Raw genomic sequence first — 19,607 nt, 5'->3', positions numbered from 1 at the left:
TGGCCCTTTTCAAAGACTAATCATCTTCTGTTTCTGGATCTTTCTCCTATGTTTTCCTGGTCGGGACTCTCTCCAGAGATGTTGTTTTGTTGTTTTCTAATGCCAGGCATTTGACAATAAAGTCATTTGACCTCTAGCTCTCCAATATTTTTCAAAGATATTATCATGGCCAGCCATTGAAGCACAGATTTTGAGGTGTTCCGAATCCATTTCTTGGTTTGAGTTGCACAATGGGCAGTTAGGGGACTGATATATATTCCAATTCTATGCAGGTGTTTGGCCAAACAATCATGGCCTGTTGCCAATCTAAATGCAGCTACAGACGATTTTCGTGGTAAATCGGGAATTAACTGTGGATTATGATGCAGAGATTTCCATTTTTTTCCCTTGAGCTTGTGTTATCAAATTTTGTTTTTTGAAGTCTAAGTATGTAGATTTAATGTGAGTTACCTGGGAGCCATGGTGCATCAGATTAGTGACAGAGAGTTGGGTAGCAGCCATGGTATGAATGAGGTCGAGTCAGATGTGCGGCCCTATTGAGGACACTTTGTATTCAGAACATGAGTCGGCTCGTAGTGATGGTATTAGTGAGGTCGATTCACCTGGCAGCAATGATATTAGGGAGAAGGGCTTGGCTGAGGACATATGATTGAGAATGTAATCTGCTGGCAGTGAATACGTCTCATCCATCATAGTAAGAACACCTGTTTCATATGCTGTTAGTGATTTTTTTGGGTAGGACCATGTTCATTGCATGAGTACATTTTCTACTCGCTAGGTTACTCTGCTGGATTTTCTATGTTCTACAGTCTACTGTCATCATGTACAGATTTTGTGAGAAGTGTATGTGTATGTGTATGAGAAAGTTCATTAACTGTAGTTTCTATTCTAATTTGTGCATTAAGAATTCCTCCAGAGATAAATGTGTATGCTCCACGATTAGACAATTTAGTTTTGTGTGAAGCAGTTTAGTCTGCTTGTGGTTATCGTCAATTTATGGTGATATTTATTTTTAATTGAAGGGGAGCATGACTTAATCTTTTTTAATTTAGGCACTTTTAGTCTGCTTGTGGTTATCGTCAATTTATGGTGATATTTATTTTTAATTGAAGGGGAGCATGACTTAATCTTTTTTAATTTAGGCACTTAACCCTTCAGTACTTGCGTGGGGGGCATCTGTCAACCAGCGTGTTTCTTTTCATTGTTGTATTTCCTAGAAAGGGTTTACAACCATGAGGCTTTAGGTACCTTCAAAACTAAGCTCACATAATATTCTTTAATTTCAGCCTTGAAGTTGCTCATATAACTTTTGTAGCTAAGGTGACAATTGTCAACCACGCGACTTTTTACATTATGGTTTCTGCAAAGTTTCAGTAAGTATTCATTATCACTTCTGTGCGTTAAATGCTATATCTTCAGGGATAATTTGTTCTATTGAACTTCGAAAGATTATCAAATTCCTTCAAGAATTAGAAGGTGTTCTCAAGTATTACTGGGAATTCAAGAATCCACTATGCCAGCCCTGGAACAAAGGAATGCATCAGGGGTCGTTGTTACCAATTTGGTAGGTTTCGAGACAAAATGACTAGAAATGGTGTGTGAAATGTTCAAAACGGACATGTGCCGACCATTCGAAGGTTATTTGTGTAAATTGTAAAGACATGTCTGCAGAAAGCATTCAAGAATAAAGACTTTTGAAGGATAATCCAAGGAAAATAGGACAATGCTATTTAGGTATTATTGTACAGAAAGATTTTCACAAGGAATATAAACGTGTTTCCAGTGTTAATTTCATAGGTAAATGTAGAAAATATTTTTGAAATTTACACATAAATAATTATCTATTAACTATAAATAAACTAATCCTGTTTCAAAACTATTTTTATATTTATGTACAAATAAACTGTGTATATTCCGTAGTAACACATTTGTGTAAACATTCATATTGAAAAGAAAGTTCAAATACATTCTCTAAAGCAAGAATATAACTTGGGTGACAGCTGTCCCCCACACGACTGAATATGTTACGAAAAAGTATGCGAGTACTGAAGGGTTAATTAATATTAGCAGTTTGTTTTAGGTTTAATTTGTCTTCTCCTTCCCTTGCTAGAGGTTGAAGTTATTTTGAATGTTTGGTTCGTTATCAGCCTCTTCATAAGGAGGAAGGAATGGAATTACACACGTGCGGGTTGTGTGTGTGTCGAGCCATCTGTGTTTTGTGTGTTTGTTAAGCCACTTTCTTGAGTGCTGATTTGTTAATTATTAAAGTGGCTTTGAACTGAATATCCTTTATGTCGTTTATATCTTGCAACCACAAGACAACCCAATGGTTTTCCACCCTTGTTCCTGGTTTTCCTCAACACACAGTTGGGTGCGGGTACCAGTACCACATGTTATCAGTTTTATATGGTTGTCTACTTTTATACTCCTTTCCTCTTCTTCTTGCCCTCTTACACTTTCCAGCCTTCCAGCTTTCACATCCTGTTATCTCTTTCTTCAGGGGCTAGATTTTTTTGGCATTTCCCTTCAACCTTTACGCTTTTGCAATGCATCTAAATCATCTGTATTGTCATTAATATAATTTCAGGAACCGAAATATCACCTTTAAAAAGTTTCCTTCTCACGTCCTCAGAAAGTTCCTTACCTACATGTCTTGATTCGGTGTGTAACACATCCTTCTGGCAGTCACTACTTATGGAATAATTAAGTTCATTTACTGGCAATGAAAGAGTAATTATTTCCTCTGCATCTATCTCGGAAGAAGTAGTGTTACCTGATGGTTCACCAATATTCTGGACTGGGATTTCCCTGGAATCCTTGGGCAATAGCTGATCATCTGAGGAAAAAAAATTATTCTGTATTTACATTTGCAGATTTACTAAAACGAAATGGAGCTGACGGAATTATCATTGGAATCAAATAATGAAATAAAAACAGAGGAAAAAATTATGCCCTGTACAGCGTTAGTAGTGATCAATTTTATCTTATGCTATAAATTTTACTGTAATAACTAATAAGCTTGTAACTTATTACTAGTTAATTAAATATGAATATTTTACTGGAGCCAAAGAAGTTTAGGTGTCACATATTATAAATGTGACTTGAATTAAATAAATAATGAAAAAGAAATCACTAACTTCTGCTTACCCTAAGATGTAGAGACTTCTTTTCCATTTATTGATGACAGGTGTGTCATTAGTTTTATAGTTCAGGCACTAAAAATATACATGTTTAAGTAATGTAGAGGGAAATATGTATTCCATTTCTGCTGTGCTGACAGAAAGAAATAGCAAGAACTAACATTGTTAGTAATGCCATCAATAATAACAATCCTCTTGGGGAAAAAAAAAAAATCACTTAAACTATTTTTATGACTCTAAATGTAAAGCACTTACCGTAAAATGAAGTAAATAGGGATGCAGGAGGTGAATAGGGTGGAAGTTTTATTTCTTTGTGTCAAAGATTAAATATATAATAATAAGAGTGTTTATGTTTTCATTCATAATGAGTGAACAAATAAACACTCTTATTATTATATTTACTCTTTGACACAAAGAAATAAAAAATAATAAATCTTCATCCCTATTCACCCCCCTTTTACGGTACAATCGTTAACCTATTTTAATAATAGTACATTGAATTCAGAATTATTCAAAACTTCAACAGATAAACTTGCTGTTTTCCACAAAAAGCTTTAGCTACAGAGAACAATAGACATGAGTTTGCGACTTTGAATTATTTTGCTGAGCACTTGAATAAATGGTCGGAAAACAACAAAACAATGTGCTTGAAGTCCCACATCCCATCCACCACTGTACCTTATCATATTGGGAAATGCAAAAAAGCTTAGTATATTGCTCGTTTATGCTTTGTGATGGGTTCTAAATTGGATAATGGTAGAACAGGTAGCCCTTTTCTCATTATATCTAATTCCTCGTAAAGCTAAAGCAATGAAAATGTTTTCCTATCAGTTCCCTTACAGTGATATTTTCTGCCATAGCACTGATTAAATGTTGTTGTTTTCTAATGCCAGGCATTTGACGATAAAGTCATTTGACCTCCTGCACTCCAATATTTTTAAAAGATATTGTCATGGTCAGCCACTGAAGCACAGATTTTGAGGTGTTCCGAATCCATTTCTTGGTTTGAGTTGCACAACGGGCAGTTAGGGGACTGATATATTAAATGTAGGTATGTATCTAATGCCCTTCATTTAACAATAGAGTTATTTTCTCTCTTGCTTCCCAGTATTTAGATGTAAGACTTATTTTGTTGAAATGCATCACAGTATTTTAAAACTGTTAAATAATTCATATCCATTTCTTCTTCTTGAGAACACAATAGTAGTGTATTAGAGTGCTGAACATGCAAAATTAAATATCAAGTTGTCAGATTGTCACCTTATACTAGCCCAGCTGTCACCTGACTGACTGGAACGAGTTTTTCTCCTCTAACAACCATTGTTACCATAATAGATATATTCTGTAGGACCAAAAATTAATTTTTACGTAGACAAAACAACACAATAACTTCACCTAAACTAACACAAGAACTGACGTCTCGTTCGTTATGTGCTTCACATAAAAAAAGAAGTGGCAACATCGCACTAAATGCATCAGACACTCATAGCTGGTTGATTCTAGCAGACAACTTTCACCTCTGGTGTCCGCCTCTCTCCCAGCATTGCAAACTGCGATTGAATTATTCCTTGCATATCAGAACTCAAGTGTTGTAGCAGCAAACTACAGTAGAATTAAAAACATTACATTAAACCGAACCAGAGTGTTTTAAAGTTAAAATTTAGCGGAACAGTTTCATTCACAGTAGAATTTCGAGGTTCTGTTTACAAATTCAAAAAGCCATAAGTTGGCAATGCTGGTCTCTATCTTTCTCTCTTGTTTTAATTTCTCTTTCCATGCGAAACATCAGCGCCAGAGACTGGCTGGCTGTATGTAGTTATATGTTTGCATTGTTCCTTCATGCTGAAGGCAATAGAGACCAGCACACTTATATGAAAGAGTATAGACAATTCTGTAGAGAATAACATCTCCGAAGAAATAAATAATTTATATTTTGAATCAACTATACCATTTCATTTTTCAGTTGTCTACGTAATATACATAACGTCACTGTACCTCCAAAATCTGCTACGAGTTTCTAAAACGATTTTGCAGAAGAAAGAAAAAAGCATTGTCACTTTGAATTCCCTAAATTTTCAAAGCTACTTTCGGTATAATTTAATCATTTTTCTCGTATTGATTGGAATTATACCGAAAGTAGCTTTGAAAATCAGGGGAATTAAAAGTGACATTGCTTTCTTCTTTCTCCTACAAAATCTTTTTAAAAACATACAGCAGATTTTGGAGGAGCAGCGATGATATATTGTCTGATCTGACTTAGAGTAAATCATCATTGTGTAATAAGCCAATAATTTTTACTGCAAACTAATAAATTTCATGTCAAGATAAACTGGCTCATAAATAATGAATATGAACAAAATCCGTTCAATAGTTTAAAAGAAATCACTGTACATAGACAGATATCACACTCAAAATAATTTTTTCTTTATGAAGGATGCTGAGAACAGATACTTCCGTGAAAATCTTGAAGTCCATATAATTGCATAATTGCAATATTTTCTCTCTAATCTTTATATAATGAGAAAGTAAAAATGTGTGTTGGTATTGAAACATAGATTCTAAATTAATTATACACATGTATAACCTCTAACCCTAGTTTATTACAGCAATTACTTACCTATATCGAAGCCTGCCTTCATGGGTGGTGGCATACATCGTGAACACACAAATTCACTGCTCCTTATGCCCTCAGAAATTTTTGGATCATGACAAGACAGATGATAGCTTTCACTGCATCCACAGCATACTGCCATCGGTCCCTACAATGCAACAGTTTTAGATATTAAACAAATGAAAAAGCAATTAAGTTATACTGCATATAATTGCTTTTCAATATCTACATTACAGAAAATTAAACTATAGAATTTGAACTGCTTCTTCTTTTAAAATTCAATGTCCTCGATCTATCTAGGTTTGATGATAGAAATTTGTAGATTAAAATCCGTTAAAAAAAAAAAAAACAAAACCTCAATAGTCAATATAAATTATAATTGTGTATGTCCAGTGGTTGCTGTGCTTGACTACGGACCTTTGTGTTCATGTACGCTGTTTAGAGTTGCCAGACTGTATGGTTTTCCGTATTCTTGCGTTTTTTTATCTTAAAACTAGACTTCCATAATTTGAGGGTTATCTACTCCCCCCCCCCCCCTGCAATATACAGTAGAGTCTCGATTATCCAAGTTTCGATTAACCAAGGTTCCGTGTTATCTGAGCCCGATTAAAAGAAAAAGAGATTATTAGTAAATACTGTACATTGTTGCATGTCAGTTGCTTTTTTAAATGTATATGTACCGTAAAGCGGGGCTACTTGGACATCTTTTTAGCACACTTTTCGATGTAAAATATGGGATTTTCATATTAGAACGATTAAAACATAAACCTACTTGGCCTACAAGATTACATAGCTGGTACAAAAATTGGAAAATATCTTTCACAAACTTAAACAAAAAAAATTTATTAGGTGTCCAAATAGCTCCGGTTTTGGGGTTACTTGGACACTTAACTGTTTTTAGGCATAAAACAGTTGTTATGCTTGTTGGGTGCTCATGTTACCCTGTAATATTTGGCAGAAGTCTTCAGAAGTGTGTTATCTTTATATAATATAACATTTTAAAGGAACGTTTATTGAACCTTTATTTATCCTAACATTATCTTAAAGGAAAACTAAGATTAATTGAAATGTATTTATTTCTACAAATTCTGTATTAAAAAGATTTACAAGTGGCCTTAACAATTACCTAATTAAAAGTACAAATAAGTAAAAGTAAAAATAGCCACCACTCCTAGGGTTTCTGCAATAACATCCTTTTCAGTCTTACTTAGAACAGTTGGATGTCCAATAGGTCCCGGATTCTTTCCAAGTACCGTCTGTACTAATGTCGCCTGAGGTACTTTAAATTTTTATGCTGCCCCCCTTTCTTCGACCTCCCTCTCCCTAACTGCTTCCATCCCTTTTTCCATATCTTCTTTTTTGTAATTGATGTAGGGTTTTGACCATTTGGTCTTTTCATCAGTTCGTATCTTTTTAATCATTAACTACCTGTACCAAAGGAAAATAAAACACAATAATAAAAAAATAACTAAAAACGTACATATTAAATATGATGTGTCAACATGTCACATTGTGTCCTAGTGGCCCAGCGGTGGTAAAGCAGCCCCATTTAAGGTACTGTATTTTTAAATGCCTAGAGTTCATATTAACCTCATTTGTTCATTCTATTTAGTCTATTAAGAAAAAAGTTTGTCTAATTTCTAATCATAACAAAGTTTTTCAGCAACCATCCATTTTATCCGGGTTTTTGCTTATCTGAGTTAATCTTGGTCCACATTAACTCGGATAATCGAGACTTTACTATAATTATTTTCAACATGGAGTTACAAGACCTATATAGAGATTTATTTTTATAATGTTATAAAGTTTAAGTGATCAGATGTAAGAAATATGTGTTCTGTTGATTTGATAAACGGTGAACTGTAAGTTATTTCTCAATTTCAATCAGTCATGCAGAAAATTTATCTTGGAGAATAAAAGTAACAGAAAATTACTTCAGGCTGCCAAATCATCTGTTAAACATGAGAAATGTCAGCAATGCTTCAGGTTTCCCTACGTATGAATGGTTTTATTACACTTACACTGCAAATATATAAGCCTAACATACAGGTTTCTGTAAATGTATTTTATAAATTATAATGTTAAATGTCTAAAATGCAGTTAAGAATGATGATGACCTTACACCTCAAACAATTAAACAATCAATTATAATTTATGCTATTTTCCTAAAACAAATCTGGCAACACTTATGTCATGGGAATTTTTTTATATGAAAAGTCTTCCTTAGTGTCGAAAGTCGTCAAGTTTGTATAGCCTATATATAAAAAAAACCTTATGACTATCAACTGATTAATTCCATTAGCAAAATATTTAATATGCCTTTGTATCATCTATCTACTATTCTTATATTCAGAATACAATGTCACTGCTAACTAATCCAGATGGTACCCTTTGGTATGTGAAAGTAAGAAAAATATCAAAATCCCTCTGCTGTAGTCATCCTATCATTGGAGGGGTAACAACTTCCATCTTAAAAACGTTCCCACTTCAGTTATGGAATTCAATTCTGCAGACAAACAGAACTAAAGAAAGGTAACCAACCACGAATAGAAAAATGGACAGAACAGGAAGTAGGCTATAGAATATTTAACACACAACAGTTGAAATAAGATCAATACACTCCCAATACTATGGTTCCAAGGCTTGTTTAATCCCCTAGACCAGCGTTTCTCAAACTTTTTTGAAGTGGGGACCACTTTTTTAAGTCAAAACAGTTCCGTGGACCACCTTACTCAAAACATTGTTGAAAAAATTCGACAGGTTTATTTTTTAATTTGCGTGTTTCGTCTCTAAGTGCAGTTTCAATTTTGCGGGTTTCATACACTCATTTGAAAGCACTTCGTAACAAATAATGCACTGAGGTTTTGATTCACTCTCACTGTCACACCAAGTAAATCCAAGTCCCAAATAACTCTTGTCATATTTACGAAAGTATTTTTTTTTAACAGCTACCACTAGGACTAGACATTTATTTAAGGGCACTAGAATCACTGATATTAAATCTTCACACACACAGCTTCTGAACTATTAGTACTGCCTAAATGAAGCATAAAATTACATTCCTTTCTTTTCAAAGATCCGGATCGAAGCCAGTTTCCCATTATGTACAGTGGGCACTATTTAACACAAACATAGACAACTACTAGTATGTACCACATAAGAAGGATTTCAAACAACTGCAAACAGGCCAGCGACGAATCAACAAGGCACAGAATTTGTTATAAGTTACTTGTGATTGGCTACAAAAAATATAATTAGAAAAGTATTGTAATTTAAATTTCTGAATCTGATTCGCCTGGATTTTAAAATATTGCAGATGGAGTCTAAAATTTCTTACACTGTCATCTAGAAAAATAGAAAAAAAATTAATGCAGAAACATGCCCGATTTTCAACAAGTAAAGATGCAATTTGACACGGTCTATTATTGGTGACTATTTCAATATGCAGACTGGGTGTCTGCAAAACTATGAAGAAAGTCATAAATACATGAAAAGGTTCGGTATTTTGGTCCTCTTTTGTGAATTTGGGTGGTCCCTGGCTGGTTTACAAGTGCAGCACCAGTGTGTAGGGAAAAGGTGGCGAGAAACACTACGTTTATAGTGCTTTAAATCCCTCTTTTGTTGCCGAGAATAGAGTGGGTAGGGTAAAAAATTTCATATAATGTCAGTACTGAGAGAAAAAGTGAAAGGTGACTGCCATGTATCATTTCCAATCTCTGAGATTTTCAGCTATAGTGTGTTATGCAATTCGTTTGAATTTTATTTTTCCTTCTGTCAGGGCAACCTTGAGGACCACAGGTGATCCGCAGACCATAGTTCGAGAAACGCTGCCCTAGACCAAGGCTCGTTTAATCCCCTATACCAGCATCTGAAACCTTTGGCACGCATGCCAAGAGTGGTATGTGCTGTGGCATGCTGAGTGAATTGTCATGCAGTAATTACGAACTTACAAAAAATATGTTGTTGTTGTTTTCTAATGCCAGGCATTTGACAATAAAGTCATATATAATATAATATAATTTAAGTAAAAAGAAACATCGAGTTCTTTTAATGATATTCCTGTATTTGCATCCCTTCAAAACGAAAGTAGCTGAACAATGGAGGAATGATGAGAAGTCTGATGCAAACTGACTAAGAGTGAAGCAACAGTGACTGTCGATGGAGTTCTATTTTCATCATATCCTTCTCCTTTCTTTCAACCACCCTCAACAGCACTCCCTCTAGAGTTCTCTGAGCTGTGAGCTGTCGCATGTTCAAGCCAGTATAACCCATGAAACATTACACAAAAGTTGGTACTGTTATTAAGTAATGTAGTTCCCTTAAAATGACACAAAAAAAAGACAAAACTTGATATATGCTTGTTTCAAGACTGCTGGACAAACGAGCATGGATTCATACAACAAACTGATCTTGCTGTTTGTGGCTTATATTATGTTGCGAAACTGTCATGTGCCATACATCAACTGTAGAAAGACATTATCAAACCAAATATCAATCCATGTTTAAAACTCTGAAGAGAAAAGTGAACCCATCAAAAGGGTTGTTTCTGGTTACAAAAAAACAAACTACTATTGTTAGTCAAGCTACCAAACGTAGTTAAACTCTACTCAGACCTTCAATGTGATACTTGGGCCTGCTTAGCTACACACAGGTGGCTGATCCATATCAGAATCATTGACAGTGCAAGCCTAATTTCTTCATTGATGGATTTGAATCTCTCCCTCTTTGATGTTTTAATTTCAGTTAACATTGAGAAGCCCAGTTCACACATATATGTAGTTGAAAATGGCAATAACATAGATTATTAACTACAAACTCGGAAATAGCCGGTTATTCACTCCTTATTGACAACCAAAATGTTTCCAAAGGCATGTCGAGAAGTTTTAATTTCAGTGTTCTGTCTGCTTTTAAATCTGCTAGTTCCTTTTGTACAAGTATATTATTTGGAAGATATTTTGAATCCACAATGAATGGATCACGAACTTAGTCGAAATCTTGAACACTCTCTCCAAAATAATTTTTGAACTTCTGCTGCAAGATTACTAAATGTTCTTTAAGTCCATCAACATTTTATTACTGTCAGCAAGGGGCCATACAGTTGGGAACATCTCAAAAGATTCATTTTCAATAATCTGTATCTACAAATTCAGCTTATTCACAAATTCTTGAATCTTATACATATTAGTCCGAATATTTTCGTTCCTACCTTGCACTTTTCTGTTAAGCTCATTCAAATGTACGAAAATATCGGAAAGATATGCCAACTTAGATATACCTATTCATCATCTGCAAATAAATCTGCATACTCATGCTCCTCAATACTAAAAAATGCAAGAACCTCCTCTTTAAGGTCAAATATTCGCACTAACATTTCACCTTGTGATAACCATCGCACTTCGGTATGTAGCAGGAGTGTAGTGTGCTCTGATCCCATTTCCTGACACAAAACAGAATAAAGCCAAGTATTCAGGAGCCGCAATTTGATGACGTTCACATCTTTTACTACTTTGTCCATGACAATTTTCAGAGGAGATGGCAAAGACTTAGCAACAATGGCTTCGCAGAGAATGAGACAATGGTCGCTCCTTATGTTAGGATTTACTTCATGTACTTTAGCCATGAATCCTTTCATTCGGCCTGTCATAGAAGCTACTCCATCTGTACAAACACTAATGCAATTCTCCCATGTTAATTAATTACGGACCACATATTCCTTAGTTGTACGAAATATTTCTTCACCAGTTGCTCACTCGGACTGTTCTTCGCAAAAAAAAAAAAAAAAAAAAAAAAAACTTGCAATTACATTCCCATCAATGTACCGAATATAGGAAAAAAGTTGTGCGTGAATGCTAATATCGGTGGACTCGTCGATCTGAAGTGCTGACTGCTCTTTATTTTCTCCTACATAATGTCTTTGATGTCACTGGACATGTTACTAATTCGATGGCTGATTGTGTCAGCAGAGAGAGGATTTTTTTTAAATTTCACTAGCAGCTTCTGAATCCAGAATTATTTTCATAATTTCCTTACAGGCAGGCATAAACGTTTCAGCTATTGTGTGTGTTTTTTTCTGGCCATTACGATAAGTTTGGTTACCTTATAGCTAGCTTTCTATTTTTTATTTTGTTCCAATAACCCACGAAAATAATTCACATCTTTGCTTGACAAAAAGGAATGTTTCTTAACAAATGCCGTTTCAATTTACTGTGAACCAAGTGAGTTTTTCATCACACACAACACACTCAAGGATTGGGCATGTTTTGTCACCACACCATTTTAATTTTCATTAATTTTCGCGTCACACCTTTCACCTTGTAGAGGCACACCAGTTGTGGAACACTGGTGTAACAGACCACCTGCTGCTGACTGTCCACCCTTTCTTCCTTCCATCCATTGATGATGGTGAATAAATCATTCCACGTTCAGTGCGAATTACAGGCAATGCATTTACTTTAGAGACTCATTGTACTGTATATGCTTTCAAACAACCCAACAGGGGTTATATTACAGATTCATAATACACTCTAAACATTTGTACGGAAGTTTCTTAAAATTTTAAGGGAGTGAAAAAGAAAAAAAAAAAAAAAAAACAGAGCAACTACTGTCAATGCTGCCACATGAAAAAGCTGAGAAAAACGAAAGTGTATGAAAGTAATTACAAGATATTGTTTTTCAAATCATTCACAGGACTAAAGGAGATATGAATCCATTAGATTCAAAACCCCCTGAAGACCAATTTTTTCAAAATTGAGTTATGCCTACATATTGCTTATATGTTATTTTAATGTACCGAAGTACATATGATATTTCCATGCAGATATTCTGCGTCATCATACGATGAAAGAGTAATGGAACGGAGAAAAATTCTCTCCGGCGCCGGGATTTGAACCCGGATTTTCAGCTCTACGTGCTGATGCTTTATCCACTAAGCCACACCGGATACCACCCCGGCGTCGGACACAATTGTCTCAGATTAAGCTCCAACTCTTGGGTTCCCTCTAGTGGCCGCCCTCTGCACTACGTCATAGATGTCTATGAACGTAGGACCGAAGTCCACACATGTGCTGAGGTGCACTCATTATAAGTGACTAGTTGGCCAGGATCCGACGGAATAAGCGCCGTCTTAAATCACGAAGTGATTTACGCATATCATATATATTATTTTAATGTACCGAAGTACATATGATATTTCCATGCAGATATTCTGAGTCATCATACGATGAAAGAGTAATGGAACGGAGAAAAATTCTCTCCGGTGCCGGGATTTGAACCCAGGTTTCCAGCTCTACGTGCTGATGCTTTATCCACTAAGCCACACCGGATACCACCCCGGCGTCGGACAGAATTGTCTCAGATTAAGCTCCAACTCCCGGCGCTGGAAAGAATTTTTCTCCGTTCCATTACTCTTTCATCGTATAATGACGCAGAATATCTGCATAGAAATATCATATGTACAGTTGGGACGTTCGTTCTGTGCCGGTGAGAATCATGTGGTAGCTAGCCAGTGAGCCTACACTCTCGCGCATGCGCAGAATATGGCAAGTGGCCAGTCTCGCAGAAAGCCTTGGCTGTGTAACATCGTCCTGCCACGTGCGTGATAATTGCTGTTTGTTAGTTTAGTTAGTTCATATTCATATTGTTTATTTATTATCGTGGCAAATTGCAGTTGTGTGTGTTTGTGTAGACTAAAATGCCTCCTATTCAGTCTAAACTTGGCGCAAAAACACTGCATAGCCAAACTCGGGAAGTTGTGAACAATATACATTCTTTCATGAAGAGTGAAGCAGCTTCTGGAGACTTTTTAATACCGCTGAAAAAGGTGCAAGAACGAGTGAGTGCAGCAACTAAAGTGCCCGAAAGAACAATAAGAAAGATAATTAAAGAAGGGAAACAGTGTGAGGAAGCAGGGACCTCTTTTGGAACGCCTGGTAAAGTTCATCGTGTACCGAAACGCATCACAGATGTTGATGATTTTGATAAAAGAGTTATACGACAGACAATTTATAATTTTTATATAAATGAGAAAACAGTGCCCACTGTCAGTAAACTACTACCTAAACTAAAAGATGCCATAAACTTTAACGGTGGTAGTACAAGTTTAAAGATCATTTTACGTGATATGGGGTTTAAATGGAAGAAGACAAGAAATAATAAAGCGGTATTACAGGAAAGGCATGATATTCGAGAACAGCGTGTATCATATTTACGCGCAATAAAGAAATACAGAGAAGAAGGTAGGCCTCTAATATACGAGGATGAAACGTATATTCATAGCACGCATACAAGACCAAAAAATTGGAGTGATGACAAAACCTCAGGTTTACTGGCGCCTATTTCGAAAGGACCTAGGCTTATTATTGTTCATGCAGGGGGTCGAGCGGGTTTTGTACCTGGGGCATTTCTGATGTTTAAATCGAACAGGAAAACTGGAGACTACCATCATGAAATGAATGCCAACAATTACCAGAAGTGGATAACGGAAAAGTTGATTCCGAATTTGCCCCCTAGATCTGTTTTTATAATAGATAACGCACCTTACCATAACGTGCAGTTGCATAAAGCTCCCTCAAGTAATTCAAAGAAAAGTGATATGCAGGACTGGCTTAGAAGAAACAATGTGCAGTTTCAGGAAAATATGCTGAAAGTGGAGCTTTACGGGCTCATTAAAACACATAAGCCACTTCATAAAACTTACGTGATTGACAATCTCTTAGCTATGAATGGACATTGTGTACTCCGATTGCCGCCGTATTCACCTGAGCTAAATCCATTGGAATTGATTTGGGCAGATATCAAGCAGTGGGTAGCCGGTCAAAACACAACTTTTAAATTAGAGCAAGTGATGAAATTGTGCCAACAACGGGTTGATGACATCAGTGTAGAAAAATGGGAAAAAGTATGTGAACATGTTGAAAAAATCGAAGATGAATATATTGAACAGGAAGGAATTATGGAAAATGTAATTGAAAGCTTCATAATTACGGGCGGAGACAGCAGTAGTGAAAGCGACGACGATGAAGATGATGATCATAATGAAAATCACGACGACAATGGTGGTGATATATCTGGTATCGAAAGTTTGTCTGATGATTAGATATATTGATTGCGTCTGTTTCTCTTCATTGCTATATAATTGAACCATGGATATCATGTTATGTTTATAATCAGTTTGTATTTATTATGATAACACGTGTGATGTGATAAGTGATACTGGACAACTGTGAGTGGAATGCGCCGTTCATCGCACATCCTGGAACCAATTGCGCATGATGATGTCACTACACGCTGCAGATCCCAGCCGAGGCGGTAAGTCACGTGTTTCTATAAACTCACTCTGTTGCTCAAGTAACCAAGCACACCGGCACAGAACGACCGTCCCAACTGTACTTCAGTACATTAAAATAATATATATATATATGCGTAAATCACTTCGTGATTTAAGACGGCGCTTATTCCATCGAATCCCGGCCAACTAGTCACTCATAACGAGTGCACCTCAGCACATGTGTGGACTTCGGTCCTACGTTCATAGAAATCTATTATGTAGTGTAGAGGGCAGCCACTAGAGGGAACCCAAGAGTTGGAGCTTAATCTGAGACAATTCTGTCCGACGCCGGGGTGGTATCCGGTGTGGCTTAGTGGATAAAACATCAGCACGTAGAGCTGAAAACCCGGGTTCAAATCCCGGCGCCGGAGAGAATTTTTCTCCATTACATTACTCTTTCATCCTACATATTGCTTGCTGAGAATGAATTCTAATGATTTACATAGTTTGAATTCAAAAAGCCATTAATTTAAGGCAAAAGGTTTGTTGAAAGTCACTCTTAGGTTGATAATTCCCTCTATTTGGAACCAGTTTACTGTCAAAATCCTTCAATTTGTGAAAATGGATACAGCGGATTTTGAATCTATAGAATTCAAAACATCACTGAGCCTTCAAAATTTGTTATGTACATTTAAACAGATTTTTCAGGAGAAAGAAAAAAACATTATCACTTTTAATTCCCTTTAATTAATTTAAAACTATTTTCGGTATAATTTTATCATTTTTCATGTAATGATTGAAACTATAACCAAAGTAGCTTTTAAAATCATGGTAATTAAAAGTGATAATGCTTTTTTTTTTCTCCTGAAAAATCTGCTTAAATATACATAGTGGATTGTGGAGACGTAGTGACGATATGCAGATCTCTAAGCAAGGAACAAGAGTTATGAAAAGATTAGACAAACAATGAGCATTATAATACGATCATTATTGGTCAAATCTACAGACCGTTGTTGAGTTAGATTAGACCTAAAAGATCTTAAATGACACGATTAGTGACAACATACAAAGGGACGTCTATATTATTATCTTCTTTAGGAATTATCGTATCAGTGAAAAAACAGTTCCTCAGATTGTGACCGTCATGTTTTGGTTTTGGCATCTGGAGGACAACTGTGGGGAATCCTAAATGTGAAACTACAAAACTTTGAAATGATTATAACATCACAAAACTTTGAAATGATTCCAATAAACTACTGTGATTTTGTCAGTCTACAAATTTCTTCAGGAAATAAAAAATTAGAAATTCATAACGAGGATAAATAATTATTTCATCCTTAATCATTATTGTAGACTCATGCATAAACATTCTAATAGAGTACAATGATAATTTTCTTTCACTGATTCAAATTGGTATTCATTTAAAGGAATAGGCAAATGTCCACATTTTCACATTTTTTGTTGTCCGAGTAATTATATACGGTACCAGTAATTATCACTTTGAAATCAAATTACGAATTATATACGGTAAACGTAACAGCAATTATATCGTCCTGAATAACTTTTCTGCTACCAACAGAATCCAAGAAGTATCAATAATTCACTAGGAGAATTTTTCAATATTAATATACACTAACTTACCTTTTCAATAGTTTCAATGCAGACTACACATGTTTTACACTGAACACATTGCCACAGGGAAGAATGAGAAACGTCTTTCCCATTGTCTATGCAGCTAGGATGAACTGTTGAAAAATAAATGAACGAAATAAAAATACGATATATATCAGTAAACTATATATATTTCGATTTTTTATCAATAAAAAATTGTATTACCCTTGTTGGTGCAGTCCTTGCACGAAATTAACTTTTCGAATTGCCCGCGGCGGTCTTGGCCTTGATTCATACATATGTAACAGGATCCTCTATCAACTTCTACTTTCAAGCTGGAGTTATTAGACTTGGCTGCTTCTTTATCTTTATTTTTTGTTGAACCCAAAGGACGTCCACGCTTGCGGGTGGGAACATGTATATCTGATGGATCAAAGAAAACTTTCTTCGACCGCTGCAATAACAAATAAAGTATTTGAACCACAAGTTTCCAGACTCGTGAAATATGCTTACACTGTTACTTTTTCGGCCACATGTAAAGTCACTTAATAGTATTTGTGTGATATTACGTAAGTATACAAGTAAATCATAAAAAACATTGTTCCTACCTTACGTTTCGCTCCGTCTCTAAATCCTTCTGTAGAAGCGGAAGCGTGAACAGTTGCTTCCAAAGAAGCTTTCTTTGCGTCATATATACTACTGTCGTCAGTCTTCTTATTCACATCTGTTGCTTTTGGAGGCATTGCATTCGTATTGCCATTAATTTGATTTCTTGAAATGTTCTGTTCCTCTTCTGAAACTTGTTCCGAGGGTGAATCTATTTTCAACATTTTTACAGTTTCACTGTTATTTGAATGATTGTTATTGAGGTTTGGACTTGACGGTACAGGATGGTCTGCTAAAGAGTAATTCCCGTTTTCGAGTTTTACTATGTTGCCGGAATTCAATTCTCGCTGCAAAATAACTTCCAGATATCTTTTGGTGAAGCGAACGCTGTCTTTCTCTTGCATATACTTTTCCAATTCGTGACCTGGTACACCAAAATCAAGATAATCGGGCTCGTGTATTATTAATTCTGCGATAGCCGTACTCAAAAGACTACTAGTTCCTTCAGAATTTAATGATCCATAAATAGTTCCAGTAAATCCTTCTTCCTTGTTTTTATTATACATGGCATATCTAGACCACTTAGCTGCGTTCCGGTAACTTATATTTCCTTTATATTCAACTTTAATTACAATATCTTCTTCAACAAGTCGTTCCAAGTCCGCTATAGTATCTTGACTATCAACGCCAAAACGCCGCATAACAAAGTTACATATCCTTTCTGCATCTGGCCGTGCTTTTCGACGACGCAATTGATCAATTGCTTCCAAAATTCTATCCCGATTCTTTATTTCACTCATTACTTGCACTACGATACACTTTAAATATCTTCAATTATTTTTTCTTCTGTCTTTCACCACGCAAATCTTCACGCCGATCACTCCGGCAAACTTTCCCGACGCGTAATGTCTGATCTGCAGGAGCTCCCTGAACGGAGTACTATAGCGCTCTCTTTCGCTCTCCATCTGCTCATGCGCAATTACAGAATCGATAGCTTTGCGGCTTCACAGATGCGTACAGACGCGGCCTACGCTGCTAGTTATGTTTTAAAATAAATGACAATGATTGGCGTACTAAGTTGACTTTGAACCTGACAATAAAAGCGAAACATAATCGGCCTACATAACCATACTATGGAAAGTGGAATTTATCATAGTTTTGCATATATTTATGCGTGCAAGTGTGAACTTAACCACAATGTGCATATTGGATATACACTTGAATAATGCGCCATCTGTGAAAATACCGACGAACTGGGTTGAATGGATTCAGAATTGCGGTATATTACCAATGCGTGGGCACAGTAGCCGTGAATAATGATTTGTGAAAGATTATACATTATTACACCTCCAATCCTAATACTATCATTCGTTTTCAACATATACAAAATGACCGGTTGTTATCTCATTTGCGAAAATGAATAATACGCAATAGATACAGGGCGGGGCAGAATGAAATTACAAAGATATAAAAAAATATTCAGTCACACTTAATAATGATCGAAACTGTTGTCACTTTGATTTTGCATTCACCAAATATTCATAAATCCCATTGAACCCCTTCCTTGTAATTTTTGTCTGCGTAACTAGCAACTACCGACTTCTCTATTAACTAAGTTAAAACTGTGTTACCAGATGGCTCTTCCAGAAAAAAAAATACATACAGTAGCCTATATTGGTGTCAAGGTGTACATTGTATCCATTAAGATTGGCCCACTATTTTTTCTATTAAAGTTATTTTCATTTATCTCACGAGTAGAAAGAAAAAAATTAACTAATTATTTATATTGCAAATATAGGTATACTTATGGCGTACGTATGTAATATAAATTGCACATATTTGACATATTACGTATCTGTAGAAAAAAACATTTCTTGCTTAACACATGGACGTTATCTTCTAATATATTTTTTAAATTATTTCCGGAACGGAATGCATTTAAGCGATTAAATAGCCACGGATTGAACACTTAATATCACTCCCATTGTCACCTAAACAAGGCACTATCCCTACTTTATCCTCTCCTTGACAGTTTACATTACCGGTACTGGTACTGGGTACGTCATTAAATCCCCTTCTTAAAAATCGTTCCATTTCTTTTGTAGACTTATCTTGACTATTATAGATTTATTAATTTGTCCTACAGAATAATATCTGTAATATTGACAATTAATATTTGAGGAGAAAAATTCGCTCCAGCGCCAGGGATCGAACCTGGGTCCTTGGTTCTACATACCAAGTGCTCTGACCATTGAGCTACGGCGAATTCAATTCAACAGCACTGGACCGAATCCTCCTCCTTCAATGACTCCAAGTTAGGCATATAATGTTGACATATATGTCCAATGTCAATTGACATTATATTAGGAACGCA

At 35.7% G+C, this 19,607-nt stretch overlaps 1 protein-coding gene across 3 annotated transcripts in view; it reads right to left on the bottom strand.

Annotated features, from left to right (window-relative positions):
* The window catches only part of Lint-O (L(3)mbt interactor in ovarian somatic cells), a 35,242-nt gene extending 16,378 nt beyond the window's left edge, over window positions 1-18,864 (bottom strand). The window contains exons 1-5 of one of the 3 annotated variants that reach the window (XR_011330971.1): window positions 17,236-18,864; window positions 16,853-17,081; window positions 16,658-16,761; window positions 5,758-5,899; window positions 2,645-2,836 (exon numbers count right to left, since the gene is read on the bottom strand). Coding sequence is in view for 2 of the 3 variants with exons in the window: in XM_069818400.1 (XP_069674501.1) it covers window positions 2,645-2,836; window positions 5,758-5,899; window positions 16,658-16,761; window positions 16,853-17,081; window positions 17,236-18,033 (1,465 nt within the window). In the remaining variant the exon portion in view is untranslated. The remainder of the gene's footprint in view (window positions 1-2,644; window positions 2,837-5,757; window positions 5,900-16,657; window positions 16,762-16,852; window positions 17,082-17,235) is intronic. The other 2 variants (XM_069818400.1, XM_069818401.1) reach the window with 2 other exon arrangements.
* Between the last annotated feature and the right edge of the window lie 743 nt (window positions 18,865-19,607).

Source organism: Periplaneta americana, chromosome 2 (genome assembly GCF_040183065.1).
Source record: "Periplaneta americana isolate PAMFEO1 chromosome 2, P.americana_PAMFEO1_priV1, whole genome shotgun sequence".
Lineage (NCBI taxonomy): Eukaryota > Metazoa > Arthropoda > Insecta > Blattodea > Blattidae > Periplaneta > Periplaneta americana.
This window is presented reverse-complemented; position numbering and strand designations above follow the sequence as displayed.